Source organism: Amphibalanus amphitrite, unplaced genomic scaffold (assembly GCF_019059575.1).
Source record: "Amphibalanus amphitrite isolate SeventyFive unplaced genomic scaffold, NRLGWU_Aamphi_draft 000097F_arrow, whole genome shotgun sequence".
NCBI lineage: Eukaryota > Metazoa > Arthropoda > Thecostraca > Balanomorpha > Balanidae > Amphibalanus > Amphibalanus amphitrite.
The window spans coordinates 997,789-1,014,914 of record NW_024881592.1 but is presented as its reverse complement, the minus strand read 5'-3'; the positions used below and the strand labels follow the sequence as shown (position 1 = coordinate 1,014,914).

General features: G+C 50.1%; 1 protein-coding gene across 1 annotated transcript; it reads right to left on the bottom strand.

Annotated features, from left to right (window-relative positions):
• Positions 1-1,322: 1,322 nt before the first annotated feature.
• On the bottom strand, positions 1,323-16,533 carry LOC122380388 (solute carrier organic anion transporter family member 74D-like). Its single transcript, XM_043363513.1, has 10 exons — positions 15,570-16,533; positions 9,408-9,491; positions 6,920-7,015; positions 5,450-5,644; positions 5,006-5,170; positions 3,928-4,120; positions 3,450-3,623; positions 2,911-3,057; positions 2,313-2,489; positions 1,323-1,919 (listed from the first exon to the last, which is right to left on the bottom strand). The coding sequence occupies exons 1-10, from the start codon at positions 16,249-16,251 to the stop codon at positions 1,736-1,738; spliced, it is 2,097 nt and encodes a 698-aa protein (XP_043219448.1). The 5' UTR covers positions 16,252-16,533; the 3' UTR covers positions 1,323-1,735.
• Positions 16,534-17,126: the final 593 nt, after the last annotated feature.

The window sequence follows — 17,126 nt, the reverse complement described above, 5'->3', positions numbered from 1 at the left end:
GAGTTATCGGCTGGGGGCGTTTAACGCCCCCCCCCCCCCAGCAAACGGTGGGTGGCGAAATATCCCAGCAACTGCCGGGTTAAAGCCCCCCCCCCCCACCACCAGGAATAGGGTTAACTGAATGGCGGCCTTGTCTGTGATTCGTTTTCTTTTACATAACACCAAATTGCAATGCTGCCATGGTGACAGAGAATAGAGGCTCAGGAGTCAGGACCACAATAGAGGCTCAGGGCAGTAAGAAGTCTGGATAAGACAGCAAGCCAACTCGGTGGGTACTGTACATTACCTGTCGCAAAAATGGCGGCTTAGAACTTTGAAGTAAATCCAGATGAAGCAATTAAAGCGCACCGATTTGAAAACCGTTCAGCCTTGTATGCATTTCGATTGGCTTTATCACAGCGCAGCTAAGGAAAAAATAAAAATGCCGGAATGTTTTGTCAACGGCTATGTCTGATGAGAACTTTGAATTTGTCGCATTACAATGTCAGTGCAGTATTTAACCCTCGCCCGCACATGGGGGGGGGGTTGCCACCCCACAGGCAGTCTTTCTGCTCTGTACTCAACATTTTTAGAGCTAGAAGGCTGATTTTTCGTATAGCTGCTCGTCTATCCTTTCTTGATGTCCACTGAAAATTTCAAGTTTCTGTGATTTTTGGTTTCGGAGATATGACCTTGTTTTTCAGGTCATGTCATGACCCAAATGGCCAATTCTCAACATCTTGCGTTTGCCATGGGCCTTGTGAGCTTTTGACACCCTGATTTCGGCCTTTTTTGCCAGTCTTACCTCCCACCTATCATGGAACATGTTGTTCGACGATGTACAGGGGTCAAGGTCAGGGTCAAGGTCAACCTAGGTCATCTTAGATAATTGCGTTTTAGGCAAGCTGAATTTACTTTTTGTGAAGTTTTTTGACTGCATTTTTGGTAAAATCTTCTCAGATCATGATTTCATGTGATAGGGACCCAAAAACAATCGGTGCACACATCAGTATACACACATACACACACAGACATACAAACACATATAATTTAAATTGACCTTGACCTAACTTGACCTGAAATGACCTCAGCAGCAAAATTCTGGTCGGATAGTGTGACAAAGAGGTTCTAGCTGGCTTGGCACCAGAAAACAGCATCGTCATCGGTATTTGATAAGCAGCGCACTTGATATCCAACGGTGACCCAAAACAGCAACATTTTTTAGTTTGACCTGACCTGAGAAGGTAAAACTGGGTATCATTGGATTTGTCTCTTCCCAAAGAATCTTTTTGGTCTTTACTGCTAAGCTCTATCTCCAACAGGAACGAAATGGCGCGGGGGGTGGCAACCCCCCCCCCCCCATGTGCGTTCTAGGATGGGAAAATGGCATGTGCGGGCGAGGGTTAATGCAGGCAATGATACAGATGACCTCGATAGATACTCACACCTACTAATAGATCTTAGGAGAATCCTCCATGGGATGAGTGAGAATGCCTCATGACTGACCACCCTTCTTGAGAGGTTACTGTTAGTTCAAGGGCGAGGCTAGGAATATGGACGGAAGTCGTTACCAATAAAACGTTGTCTTCATATAGGAACAAACGCCAGCGCAGGGATGCAGTGATCTCCGCGCTCATCGCTCCTTCCAGCACGAGGTGAAGTCCCGGCCCCGTCCCGAAGGTCTGTCTGGCCCGGTGTACACGTCGTAGAGTTGGACTGGTTCCTCACTCGCAGAAGGCTCTACCTCCTCGGAGTTTTATACGCCCGGTTTTTGGGTGAGTTCCACGCCGTTCTGAGTGGGCTCGCCGTTCTGCGCTGCCTTGGCCTTCTTCGAGTCCTCATCCAGGTAGAGTTTCAGCGAGCTGGAGTTGAGGAAGATGACGAAGTCGCAGATGACGGAGAGCAGGTAGAAGACGGTGTGGAACCAGATGAGACTGTGTCTGCGAATCAAACGGGTAAAACGTCAGTAATGCGTCCCGTGGTCTGTGATAGCACGTGTCAGAATTCAGAGATAATGGTGTTTATCGCAAATCTCCGCTCAAACAACGTCAAGGTGTAGCATTCCAAAGCATTGCTTCACTATAGCCACACCTTGGCCACACCTACATAATTTATTACTTGCTACAAGTTTACCATATTCGGAGGAGTTGAATAACAATTATAAAACTTATTTAAGATTCTTTGGCTTAACTTTTTTCGGGACGCCTGTAGGTATATAACGTGAACTCCCTGACGTACGCTCGTGTCTCCGAACATGTGTTGACCGCCTATCAGCTCCCTGACGTTTGTCCGCCCACCCCTCGCCGTCCGTTTAGATAGGTCGGCATCCTCACCTGAAGGTATCGGGGTCATAGACCCAGCAGGCGCCCGTTTCTCCACACGATTGCTCCCAGACGAGGCACGTACTGTCCACCAGGTTGCCGACCACCATGGGGCCCAGGCCGAACGCCACCGCTATGAACGCGCCGTTCAGACCCAGGCCCAGCGCCTTGTCCTCGGGCTTCACACACCTGCGGCAGAGTGACGTCAAATGTGTGGTGATGTCATCACAAAGTGTGGTGATGTCATTATGAAGTGGGGTGACGTCATAAGGTTAAGTGATGTCCGCGGGGGATACGCTGACGTCGCTGCAAACTGCAGTGACGCGAGGAAGCTTTGTGGGATCACTTGTAGGAGATATGGAATAAAAAAGTGGTGTTGCCGCAGCTGAATTTGAGTCTTATCGCTTATTCTCCTCCTGTAAAAGGGCACACGTGTCCGCCAACCCTCCCCGACCGATAATGCTGACGGAACCGCTACTCTGCGACACCCAAGGTCTGGTAGGGACAGCTGTAGCGTCTGGTAGGGATAGCTGTGGCGTATTCCTGGTGCCTTCCTAGCCTCTACCCAGGTCTCTTTATCAACGCACCTCCATTCTTTGACTTTTCTTACCTGAGTGTGACCATGAGATGCGGGATGGAGACTAGGGATGAGATGAGGCCTGTCAGCGCCGTGATGACGAGGTAGGTGTGGAACTGAGTGTCGCAGCTGCCCTCGCAGAGACCGCTGGTCAGCTCGACGGACGGCTCCTCAAGACAGCTGCGGAGAATAGAACAGACAGACACACAGACCGCTGGTCAGATCGGCGGACGGCTCCTCCAGACAGCTGCGGAGAATAGAACAGACAGACACACAGATCGCTGGTCAGTTCGACGGACTGCTGTTCAGAAAACTGCGGAAAGTAAGACAGACACACAGACCGCTGGTCAGCTGTTCGACCGCCGGCTGTTCCAGACACTGCGGAGAACAGACATGGTGCTCGTCAGACGGTAGACAGAGACAGGCACGCAGGGGCGCAGACAGGCGGCACCTTCACACAGCTACGGAGAATGATTGGTTTGATGTTTCCCCTTCCCTCCCTCTTCCTCACCGGCAGTCCGTATAGGTCGGAGGTCCCTCCGTGTGGTTGGAGTGTCCCCTCATTTCCTCACCGACAGTCCGTGTAGGTCGGAGGTCCCTCCGTGTGGTTGACGGCCGTCAGACACCCGGCGTGGCACGGGGAGAAGTACGACTGACTGACATCCCCGGACCGGTGGCACACGGGGATGTACTCCTCCGTGGTGCAGTGGCAGGACGTGCTGCACGATGGACTGATGTCGAGCGAGCTGCAGACGAGGTGGGAGATGGTGTTACCAGAGGTCAGGGCGGCGGAAACAAACATAAATGAAGCGTTACGTCACCATGTTCTGTAAGCTCCTAAACGTACGCCGTAGAGCATACCACCGTATCGAACAAAATAAAAGTTGAAAAAAAAACAAGATAGTGTAAATCGAGATGAAGCTGAACGACGCATTTCCAGTAGAAATTATGATTATGCCTACGTTTTTGGGTCAGACAGTACAGGAAAGTACATTCATCTCATGCATACCGACTGGAAAATAAAAATTACCACCGCAGCGTCCATCTCACCCGTCTGATGTCCGGAGGCCGGGCAGGTCGTCGGCCACCCCGCAGGTCACCGCCAGGTTACAGAGGAACACACCAGTTGCCACCAGTCGCACCACCACAATGGTGCCCGTCACCAGGCGCGCGTTCGGCCGGTAGCGGCGCATCAGAAACCCGGAACCAATGGTGCCAAACACCAGCGTCACCTTGCTGATGGCTGGAGAGATGGAGAATGGCGTCAGTCTAAAAGAGAAATGGTGGTTGGCGATAAAAAAAAACGAGTTGAACTGGCAAAAGCTTTACTGATATTTTTCGCTTTGCAAAATGGCTTTGCATGCCTATAAAGTCGTTGTCACCAGTCCTCGATAACTATTACCTGACTAATTAACTATGCATATCCAAATTGCGATCCTCATCAACTTAGATTCTCAGTTTATAGCGAAAACCTTTCAACTTCTGTAGGCATTCTCATATTTACATAGGTATGAGATGAGAACCAGTACCTATTGCCTTAGTGATCATGGTATGCCTACTAAGTAACGCAGTACGCGTTGCATGCCAATATGAACAACGTGACATTCATGCATCAGGTCTGGCAGTGCCATGTCACGTACTCTATTGCCCTCGAAGTAATATGAGTTCTAAACATTACTGTACCTAAATATGCGTCGACACACTTGAGCGTATATGCATGAAGCTGCAAAATGCCGCGTGTTCCGCGTTCGTATTATACGTTCATACGGATATTTGATGTCAGCAATGTGCAAATAGTCAGCATTCAACCTAAATGTCCCATGATATTAGAACGTTGCAACCTACTCTGAGACGAAGAACCTGCAAACTATTTCACTTTTATCCGAAATAAGCCGCCGACTCGACCATGGTTTATCCATGCTTTATGGCTACCGGACATAGTGAGCCGACTCCCTAAAATTCATCACAACTACGTATGAGTTTTATCTTCGTCGATTTAGCATCCTCACTCCTGAGCCAAGACGATTGACGGTTGTTAGAGCCAGTGCACCGATGAGCTGCCGATAAGGTAGTCACTAGTTATGATGCAACACATACAACATAGTTCGGCGCTGAGTCCGGTACCCACCCGAATAGGTGGTGGCCGTGGCCTTGTCCACGCGGAACTGGTGCTCCAGGTACTTGGGCTGGTACGTGAAGAAGCCCAGGATGGCGATCAGGAAGAACATCACCGAGAAGGTTGACGACATCAGGATCACGTTCTTCAGCAGGCCCGTGATCCGCGTCACAAACTCTGGAAAAGAGAACACAGAATGATGATGATGATGATGATGATGATGATGATGATGATGATGATGATGATGATGATGATGATGATGATGATGATGATGATGATGATGATGATGATGATGATGATGTCATTCCCCCTTCCCCTACCGCCACCCCCACAGCCGCCCCACCGGCACCTTCAAGGCCCTTTATAGCGGCACCTACCTCTGATGATGATGCTGATGATGATGATGTCTCTTACCCCCTTCCCTACCGCCACCCCTGCTGTCCCGCCGGCACCCACCTCTGCGCGAGGGCCGGATGTTGGCCTGCCGCGCCGTCTCCCTCATCTGCTGCCGCTGTCCCTCCGACAGGTGGTCGGTGCTCAGTTGCCGCGGGAACAGCGAGATGAGCCAGCCGTACAGACAGACCACGGAGGCGATCACCAGCAGGCCGATCCACCAGGCGCCGATCCAGCGCTGGTCCTTCTCCGTGATACCTGGGGAGAGGTAGGAGCAGCGGTCAAATAATACAGCGAAACGATCCGGCGCTGGTCCTTCTCCGTGATACCTGGGGAGAGGTAGGAGCAGCGGTCAAATAATACAGCGAAACGATCCGGCGCTGGTCCTTCTCCGTGATACCTGGGGAGAGGTAGGAGCAGCGGTCAAATAATGAGAGCGAAACGATCCGGCGCTGGTCCTTCTCCGTGATACCTGGGGACAGGTAAGAGCAGCGGTCAAATAATACAGCGACACCGTTCCGTGCTTCTATCCTCAGGATACTGACGTCCTTCTCCTCCACGCCGCAACCCCCCTCCGGGCTGGACAGGTAACTTTATCTCATGCGGGCTGCTCCCTTGGAGCGGCACCGCTGCTCCCGAGGGAGCGCACCCCGTAGCCGGGTGCAGAGAGTGCCTTGGGGCTGGGTGGCCTGTCCTCTGGACGGGCTCAGCCCCGGCGACTCACTAGGGTGCCTGCCCAGACCAATGTCTCCCCCCTAATTCCTATCATCCTTCCGGCTCTGCAATGGTCTTGTCAGACCGAAAGTGCCTAACCCAACAAAACAAAACAAATAAACAAATAATACAGCGAAACGATCCAGCGCTGGTCCTTCTCAGTGATACCTCTGGGGCGACGTGGGAGCATCGGTCAAAGACTCAAGGGATTAGGCCAAAAAGGATTAGATCCCTGGCCCTTCTCCAAAGTAAGTGCATGCGTCGAGACAGCGACCTTGGTCATGGATTGAGAGCATGGGTCTCGTTCTGGTCCTCCAGTGATACCTGTGCCAGGGTGGATACATCGGTCACTGAAAATGGAAAGACCCGCCACTGGCCCTTTTAAGTATCTATACCTACGTCGGGATGGAAACTATGGTCACGTAAAATGTGAAAGGATTCAAAGTGGATGGGCTTGCCGCCAACACTCACAACCAAGAAGGGCAATATAAAATATTTGTTAGCAAAGCTTTACATTTCACCAACCCTGACCACAACTTCATCGTGGGTAGGTACTGTTATGAGGAATAGATCACATGCACAATCACGACCGTTCTAAGAAAGTCCATCTGCTGCCATATGGTATGTGAGTTGAGCACGTATCTATGTTGAGCTGACACAGATGTAAAATACGTTTCGAATTTTTGACATATTTTGATTTATTTATTTCATTTACCCGTTCGAACGTAGGTGGTAACCGGCCACTAATTACGGTAACGATATATTTACTGAAACGAACCGACGGAGTCTCGCCTATCAGTAAAGTAAGCTTTGTCTCACCTGGGTCGACGGAGGGGTTGACGTAGACGGAGATACATGACGAGGCCAGCATATAGCCGAGGATGGGGCCGATCACACGGGCAGCGCCGGCCACCGCTGCAAAATGGGGACAGACATGGGGTGACAGAGTGACAGACAGAGTGACAGACAGAGTGACAGACACTAGTGGGAGACACGTGACAGAGTGACAGACAGAGTGGGAGACACGTGACAGAGTGACAGACAGAGTGAAAGACACGGTAACAAGCATGGGCCCCTATTCCTTCGAGCTGGGCCCCTCAACTCGAATGGGGGGGGGGGGCACGGGCCCGTGTGCCCCCCCCCCCTTATGTGCGCCCTTGGGTCATTTCAACAGTTTTGGAAACTGCCAACGGTTAACTCGGGAACCAATAGAGCTACAGCGCCACGGAAAAGCGCATTCGATAGCCCTTTCACAGACCTTTCTGAATATCGCTCTCACATGTGACCTCAGGTCAACGTTTTAGCCTCCAGAGAGCAAAAACTGTAAAAATAGCCGTTTTCACGAAAAAGGTTTTTCGGTAATAACTTTTGAATCAAGCAAGCCACGACATTACTTTTGCCAGCATCGTGTTCCTCTCGTCGAGACGCGTCGAATAGGTCAACTATTCGCTGACCTTGAAAGGTCATTTTGAGAATTTGAACTCAGGTCAAGGTCATGACCTGACCGGAAAGGGAATTGTTGCATGTTGTATATCAGTCGATCCGTATCGTCGAGTTGAATACATCTAACGTATTTTCATCGCTCTAGCACGTCTCTAGCAAACGCTATAGCAAAAAAACTGTTGGTGACCGTTCGTGACCTGAGATGACCTCAGGGGCACGCAGAGCGGTCACAGGTGCATTTTTCCGATTCATTGTGTCGTTTTTACCCATGAACCGATGCTTGAGAGGGTTTTGAACACCATTCGACTACAAGAGGCGCATTTCAATTTTCTCCCATTGACTTATGTAATGGAGAGATCGCAAAATTGACCTGAGCTTATGTCAAGGATATCAAAATTCCGAGATATACATTTTGTATATACTGTTACTTTTATCAATCGCTGTAAGCCGTTTGAAGACGATCGTTCAGCCGGTGTAGCTCTGACGAGGATTGAAACTTTTTCTGAGGTGAGGTCACTGCCACTGGACGTGACCTGGTGACCTGACCTTGAGAGCCCTGGGTCTGAAATTTTCACAAAATGTGCGGAAAAGATGCATAACAGGTGTGCTAAAAACGACGGCACTCCGCGCCGCCGTTTTAGAGATATCTGCGAAAAATCGCATGGGGGTGTTCGAACACCCTCCCCCGGCCCGGCGCGGATTAACCCAAGACGGTTAGAACTTAGATTTTCTCCCTTTATCTACCTTCCTCCCAGCCCCTTATAGAGTTCACAAATATTATGGTCTAAGACTTTGTAAGGGTTTGCTGAATACACTGCCATTCGGTCGTTGAACTGCTAGCGCGGGCTATACACGTCGGCAGTGGTGGCGCGCCGGTGCGGCCTTTTTGCCGCATCACGCCGGCCAACAAAGACGAGGCTCGGTATTTACCGGTGCCTCGGCGCACCAGCCGCTGACTAGCCGTGTGTCTGGACTGCAGGTCACTGTGGGTTTCGCTGGTATAGACGCCGTGTTCGTGCAGCCAGGATGTCGACTGGCTCTACCCTAGCCTGGTCGTATCGTGCCTATATACAAAGATAGAAATTCAATTCCAATGTTTTTTTTTGGGGGGGGGGAGGGCGGATTAGATGACCGAGACTTGCATCAACGAATGCTCAGCTACGTGACTGGGGTCACCGGTTAGACCTCAGTCAAACCGTTTGCAGACTTCACTTGTTACCCGGCCTTGAGGATTTTTTAACTGGTTGAAAAATTTCGTTTATGCTACAATTTTCTCTATGAATAGTTACAATTTTAATGTTAGGCCATTCATCCCTCCCCCCCCCAAAAGAGTGAGTCCAGTAGTTCATTTTTGCCACGCGTATGTAAATCGTCATAGACGATCACTAACGCTGCTTGCAACTGAGATGGTTCACTAAAGGACATAATGTGGAGTTTGCTAATGTAATAATTGAATGAGGACTTTACTCCACAAGAAATCGTTCGGGTCGGAGCTTTCGAATTGTATTGCAAAGCTTCGTCAGCGTATCGTAATCGGGTTCGGGGGTATCGGTCGCAAAATCTTTGCGACCGATACCCCCGAACCCGATTACGATACGCTGACGAAGCTTTGTAATACAATTCGAAAGCTCCGACCCGAACGATTTCTTGTGGAGTAAAGTCCTCATTCAATTATTAACTGAGAGGGTATTAACACCAGTCTGCTAGCGTGGATTGTCTTGCCCTCACTATCAGAAAAAAAATAACACACACTTACTCGAGCAACTGAATGTCCCAAGAGATCACGTGTTGTTTTATTTTGGTGTTAAAAGATGTGACAACAGATGATCTTCAAAACAGCTGAGCTGGAATGCAGCCTGCTTACCAAAGAAGAGTGGCGAGTCCTTTTGTGAGACGCCGTCATCCATGTATGGTGCACTGACGACGAAAATCGTCTGAGCGCCAGAGGCTGAAACGAAAGGACATCGCGTTAATGGGGGAAGGGGGAGGGGCACTGCTGGGGGAACATGCACACGGCCCTACGAAAGATTACCTATCAAACTGAACGTCTGGTTACCCATTTTCAATGTTCAGTGGTGGAATATTTAGTATTTACTTATCTAGCACAGATACCTATAGTTATGCGTGGGTGAGCATGACCTGTTTGTACTTCATCCTCACATAAAACTTTTAGTATAGGTAATGTCGAGAAGACACGACAACAACACCTTCCCATTTTTTACCAGCTTACACTCCTACTGAATCTCTTTGCTACTTCCGATCAAGGGCTTAAAATACCGACCAGTAGCAATTTTAAAGGGCAAAAGGACTGCATCTTCGTTCAATCGATACATATTTTCTGCTTGGAAAAATCGCAGTCGAGCATCTCCTATCTGCATTTAGAAGGTTCAGTTAAAAACATCGGGAAACATTATCAATCTGCAAGTCACGTTCATTATTATCCCACCGCTGTGAAGAGAGCGGGGTTCCTTCCCACAAACAGGTTTGTGTTTCTCTGAATCGACTCAGGTTTAACCCAACCAGCCGGGAAACATGCAGTAAAGACGTATAGTCTTCATTTGGAAACCAAAGTAGTTGAGAAAGCTATGTCTCTGAGATTGTTGCATTACCTAAATTTAAAGTAAATGATTGTTTTTTCTAGGTTTCTTGTCTGTACGTGCGTACTATGAGAAAAAGGTTCGTGCGGACATTTTGGCAATGATTTTCAACAGCCATAAAACGTATTCATCAATGCAGATCCATTATTGTAGTGTTGACAACCAAACACTTAATAAATGGACCTACCGGTTTTATGAACTTAAAATAAGCATTGCAAGTCAAATTTATGGCTTGTTCAATTTCAAAACCTAATAAGTATACAACATTAGGGCAGGAATGTCAACTTCGAGCCTTCACAGTGCACACAATACACATACAAGTTGTAGACAACATAGATTCAAGTCAGCATTCTTCACTAAACTAAACTTTGCTACAAATGTCCGCTATTTGGTAAATAACCAACGGCTACAATGCATGTGCCGTGCCGTTTTCCCAAGTGTACTCGTATGCAGCAGTGTGCTGAGTGTACCGGGTGCCAGCAGTTGGCCCAGCACTACCCACCCGTCCGTGGTCCGATTTTCGCGAGTGACCAACTGAAACTGCCCTGTCATGGCGCGACACAGTTCCGTGACACGTTTCCCCGCCGCACGTCCATTGGAACGACACAGAAAAAACGAACGAACAAAAGGCGAGACCTCGATGGGCCCATAGAGGAATGCGATCGTAAAGACGAGATATTATGGTTCACTGCTGTTGAATGCCTGTTTTTTTTTCGGAAACGAGGCTTTTTCCTAAAATTATCCGGTTTCAGATAAGGTAATTTCAGGTCCGAGATCCAGAGAGCTTTGACAGGCTATAGGCTGAACTCTAAAGGTCATATCCTATCAAGGCATCCTTGAGCCATTATGATTAGGCATGCATGCGCTCGTATATCCAATCACCATCGAGTTCGGCCACTCCTGTTACACATTTCTCAGGTCTGAGTAGCTGAAACGTGCCCCGTCCAAACTCGATCGATCACCTGACGTAGCCTACCGTCACGCGCGCCACGTTCCGTCATCGCACTCGTGACGTTCAGCCTGTCTGACATGCCCTTGGTAACGCCCTGTGACGCTCGCTCTCGGCATGTACATTGCACTGCCACTAAAAACGAGCAACAGAGAACGAAAAATGATGCGGTCGTTTCTCAACGACATTGGTGGAGTTAAGAACTTGTGCTTGCATTCATGTCGATGAACTGAGGTCTGAGCGTGAGCGATTCGGCTGTGTATTCGATGTTTGGTATACTTGAGCGATTAACGAGCTGTGTGTCCCAGCATGAGTGGACCGACTAACTGTTCAGCCATTCTCATGCAGTTAACAAACGGCCCGGGTTAACAGTTAATAACAGTTAACAACAGTCCAGGTTCAAAGCGCGACGGGCGCTTGACGTTCATGAGCCTCCTGACAGGTATGGTTGCGGTTGGTGGCAGGCCGTAGCCAGGCCAGGCGAAGTCAGCATGAGGGGACCGGCCGAGTGCGGCTATGTGCGCGCGCACGTTAAAATTTGGACTCTAAATTCTGCCATAGTACTGGAATTGCGCGATCGGAGGGTAGAGGGCAGGGCCAACGCAACAAGCTTCGCTTAGCGATGGCTCTGTCCTTGTGAATCCTTCCATCCAAAAGGTTCGGACTAAATTTATTTAAAAAAAAAAAATGCGCCCCGACTCTCGTCATGTTACACCTCCTATAGTTCAGCAGTGGGATAGGTAGGTACCTACCGGTTTAGTGTGTCCGCGATGACGAAGCAGTCTCGCGCCGCCCCAGGGCATATACCTCCAGCAGCTGGCCAACGATGGCGTAAAAACCGGGCCTGCTTCGGCCGACCGGGCCCAGGGAGCCACGCCATACACGAAAACTACGTCTGATATAGCCGATACGTCAGTGAGCAATGCTGCGAGATGTCTTGGAGAAAAGGAAAAGTAACTAAAGGGAGCGAGATGCCAAAGTGACTGATCCAGGGAAATTTACCAACTGAAAATAAAAATATTATGTTTAGCATGTCCTGCATTCTCTCCTCTGGCAACACGATTAATCAATCAGCGAAGACTGCGGGGAAATGGGCTAAAGAGAATGCTCAGCTTCAGGGACACCATATTTCTCCTTTTCCCAAGGCCTTTGGAAACTCTGGGAAACAGCATTTGACCTCGAGTTCGGCGGCAGTAGGCCGCAGAGCGGCGGGACGCACGCTAAGTGGTCCTCGTGTGCGTTGTAAGTTGAACTTTGAAGGTCACAATCGCGTATTTTCGGAAAGAATGCTACGCATGCAGCATGAAGGACGATGGAGGAAAACAATGACAGCAGCATCTTTCTCTCCCTCTTGTTTTCACGTTTTCACGCCCCATGACTTGCTATTTCTCATTCAGCATGCACTATGCACAATATCTGTCTTATTCCAATATTGGCGGTTATGCACCATCTAGCAGCTCATGCACCCCTGGTGCCCGCAGCTCTCTGAATTGCCAGCTCGACGCAAGTCACCCTGAGTTGCCAGGCGGGCCGTCGCATGGACCTGTGCGCGGGTTGGACCGGCTGGTGGCCGACGGGTAGTGCCGACTGCCGAGTACCGTTGCCTGGCCGGGTCAAGCTCAGGAGCTGGGATGTCCGATTCGTTTCCTTAGTACCGTGATTGGGCAGTTCTGGATGGAGAGTCTCGTCGAGCTGGGTCAGGTGCCGGTTCAGCCCGACAGCCAGCGGTTGGACAAGGCTCATAGAGTGGCCAGCACATGTAGTAAGAGAGCATCGGCGAGAGCATCGGCGATCCAGACAGGCGACATAAAGACCCGAAATTAGCAAAGCATTAGTAAGGCTCCTCCGCTAAAAAATCATAAATGCTCCATTTTGTACGCTCCCAGCGGGGAACATGATGTGTCAAATGCATACATAGATCCGTTAGTCCTAGAACAAAGTGTGTGTAATGAGAGAAGTCTGAGGTCCAGCCGGCTCAGTGGGACAGCGGCGGAGCTCTGACCTCCGTGTCAGAACTACACCGTAACCCACATAGCGGCCGCGGAGAAACGTGACTGACTTTTATGTAGGCACGCGACTGGGAAGATAAATAGGCTCACTTCAACACTCATGTGGCTTCGTGACTTGTCGAGAGGAAAATCATCCTAATCACTGTCACCAACCGCGTCAGCTGACAACCAGAAGTGACAACTATACACGGAGGTGAAATGCCATCGAGGAGGTTATTCGACTTTGATGAGTTCATTTTACAGTCGCTCAACCTGAATGTGTAGTTATAAGGGTGACCCGATATGATAAGGGTTACCTATAGTTCTCTTTTCAATTCCTCGTTATGGTGTAAAAGGTTCCGTGGCTCCTGCATGGTTCCGTGTATTATGGTTAAAGAAGAATGAGCATTTTACCAGCGTCGTTATACAATGACGTGAGCATTACTGTCGAGTATGACATCCAGCGAGTCTGTGACATGGTTCGATGGCTTTCGTGTGCTCCACTGTGGTCCAGGGTCGCCGAGTCAGTCAGAGCAGAACGGTCACGTGCAGCTCACGGGACGCAGCAGGGGTCCGAGCGGAGCATGGTTATTGTGAGAGCTGGCCCACAGCTGGTAGGTAGTTGCACATTACCAGGAAATGATGTGTATTCTAGTCAATGCAACTGCAGGATCCAGTTGTGTGAGCTAAGCCACAGCAAAAGCCATTAGTCAGGCGTTATCAACAACGGGAACCACATGTTGCTGCTCTAGTTTACAATGGGAACCATGGGTTACTTAGTGAACGAATCCACAACGGAAACCAGAATCCACAGCAGGAGCCAGATGTTACTGTATGAGCTAGTCGATAGCGAGAACCAGGCGTTGATTGATTTGTCGGCCTGTAGGTACCATACAACGGGAACGTGATACTGAATGAGTTAATTCACAGAGAAACCCAAGGCTTATTGTGTGAGCTAGTCAAAGCGGGAACCGGGGCGGAGCTTGTGACAGTTCCCATGAGAGTTATTGCCAACTGCTCTAGTATGGGGCACTTGAACGGAGCGTGCTGTGATTGCGATTGTGACCTTAGCACTGTAGCCAGTCTACATACTATACTATGCCTTCAGAGAAGGGAACAATGATGAATAGCCATGACAGCAACTGAACGTTGCTTCTATATGCACGATACTCGTAGTTTTAATAAAACGCTCACGACTCAGTGCCTCTCCCGGCCTTTCCGTGGCGACACCGGCATGGTCATAAAGGCTGTTACAAAACACGCACTGGCATCACGCTACAAAGCATCACAAAACACCGAGCGGAAGTGCACCATAACGCCTGTAGCGCAGCTCGCCGAGCGCTCATCTGACCTTCATGCTCAATGTTCATGTTCCGCCCAGCTCCTTCTATCCTATCTGCGCTATGCGCATGGCCCGTCCGCTTCAGCGCCTTGGGCCCTTGGACTCCGACCTATTGAATAACCATCGGCCGTCGTCCTACTACTGAGACGATGAGCTGGCTATTAACATCCCAGTTAAATAATTTTAGCAATGGAATTTAAAGTAAAATGTCCAAAGAATGCACTGAGCAAAAAATTGTCCAGGTGACGTGGAACAAAAGTTATTTAGCAAATAAAATTATCATTCTGGCGACTTGTCCCGGACCACCCAAACTACTGCACACTGGCACGATATTAAAATTATTCTCGAGGTATTTTATGCACAAACGCAGGTAACCCTAACAACTTAGACCCTAACCACCACCGGCAGACAGTGGGCCAGGGAGCTGCTTCGGTGGATAAATGCAAGGCAAAGTTCGTCTGACGGCGCTAGCCTTGACCGGCTGTGTGACAGCCATTTCAGGCCTGCAGCTTTGATTGCAGGGTGAGCAGCGTTTACCCTTGAAAATGCGTAAACAAGAAGAGAACGAAAACAAATGTTGAACTCAGTAGCGGCGGAACACCTTCAATTAGGGGGGGGGGGGGCACTGCCGACTTTTAGTCCCATTCTTTCCATGTAACGCCCATAGGGCTAATGTTGAAATTCCAAAATCAAAGGGGGGCACGGAGCCCCGGTGCCCTCCCCGTTCCGCCGCCTATGGTTGAACTACAACGCTCGTACTCGACATATAAAGGTATGTTGCACTGTACAGAGTGGGATTTCTTAGAATCGCTACTTCTCACCTTCGGCAAATTTTCACCGCAGGCGCTTTAATTATTTCCTGTGGAATAATTTGCTACACGAAATGAATACTTCCAAAGGAGTAAGATCAAAGCGTAAAGACATAAAGACAAAAAAGTTAAGTATATAGCAACATATATTGTTAATTAAGAGATATATCTGGTGTGCTATGAAACTGTTTTTCAGTGTTGTTGAATCTATAAAAAAAAACTTAAAGTCACGCCGAAGACCGTTTCCAGTTTTAGTTTCGTGCTACACTACACTAGCCCAGACAGTCAAAACACTCACCGCACAGGATATACATCAGGCTCCAGAGGAGGCCGCCACTCACCGCACATGATGTACATCAGGCTCCAGAGGAGGTAGCCGATGTTGCTGCCGCTGCTGTCGATGGTGCAGCTCCGGGTGTCGTTGAGGCCATACTCGGGCCCCGTGCCGTCGGCGGAGGACAGCAGGCGCAGTTCCGTCTCCACGCACAGACGGCGGCTCTCAGCCGTGTTATCACGGATCTCCGGAGCCGGCACCACCAGGTAGGAGACGAACCCCAGCAGCAGGCCGCACGTCACGATCCCCATGCCGATGCCCATCCAGCGCGGTCGGTTTCCGTGACTGGCCAGGTAGCTGAGGAACACCGAACTCAGCAGGGGACCCAGCTCACCGATGGAGGGGAGAAAACCCGTCTGCTGACTGCTGAAGTGGAAGTGGCGCTCGATGGAGGTCTGCACGCCGATCAGGTAGGTGAACACCATGGCTTGGAAGACGTTCTTGAGGCAGAAGAAGAGGATGAAGACGTGCCGGGAGGCCAGCCGCTGCAGCGGTGCCGGGTAGAAGCCGAGGCCGCCGCAGCCGGTTGGAGGGTCGTCATCGTCATCAGCCAGCTCCTTGGAGGGGAGCGCGCCGCTGCTAACGGCTCCTCCGTTTGTATTGCGCCCATTGGTGGTAGATTTGGCCTCTTCAGCCGTCTGGCCACCTTCGTCGAGGGTCACGTCCAGTGGGTTGGTGGCCCCTTCCATGACTGATGGCACTAACACTTGGCTGTTGGTTTATTTGTCAACACGGCACACGGTCGGTTACTGCAGTACGCCGTCACAAGAGACTAAAACCGTTCACAGGTGTCCACAACTGTCTACAGGTGCCAACACTATTGTCTACAGGTGTCCACCTGTTGTCCACAGCAAAACACGCTCACACACTCCGGCACACTCCGTGACGCAAGCACTCTAAAAGTCCCTGACCCCGACCTAGCCCCGGCGGTGAGGGAGAGAGCTGACTGCGCGTGCGGCCGACCGACGCGGCGACGCGTTCCCAACTGAGTGTTGTCGACGCCGCCAGTCGAGGTCACAGCGCAGCGGCGCCGAGCGCGCACGGCCAGTTACGGCGGTTATGTAACTCCACCTGGAGTCGACACCGGACCGGGGGCTGTTGTTCGATTAGATCGGCGATTGTTGGTCGGTAGCATGATACAAGAGACGGGGGCTTGTCGTATGGACGTGCTCTCCAACCAACCGATCCCTGCCTCGGGTATTGGTAACGGCAGCACGGTTACTAACAGGGAGAGAGGCAGAACTCACCTGTCACAAAAAGGAATACCATTACCTTCTTTGGGCTGCTCAAATGCAGAATGACCAGTCATTGACCAGCTAAATCCCATAAAGCTTTCTTAGCCCTCCGCGGACTAGAGGCTCATGCCAGTCACTTTTTATCATTTAGACGGGGCTGGACAGCCCGACAAACGTATTTTCTTACAACTGAACGTTTTTTTCCAAGCTATAAACCCTCGCTGGCCGAGAGGTGCGAGTGCCGCACCGTTTTTTTTCGCGATAGGTCGGAAAACACCAGCGATAGAGAGCTGAAACTTGGCATACCTACCTGACCTGTGATTTTGGCC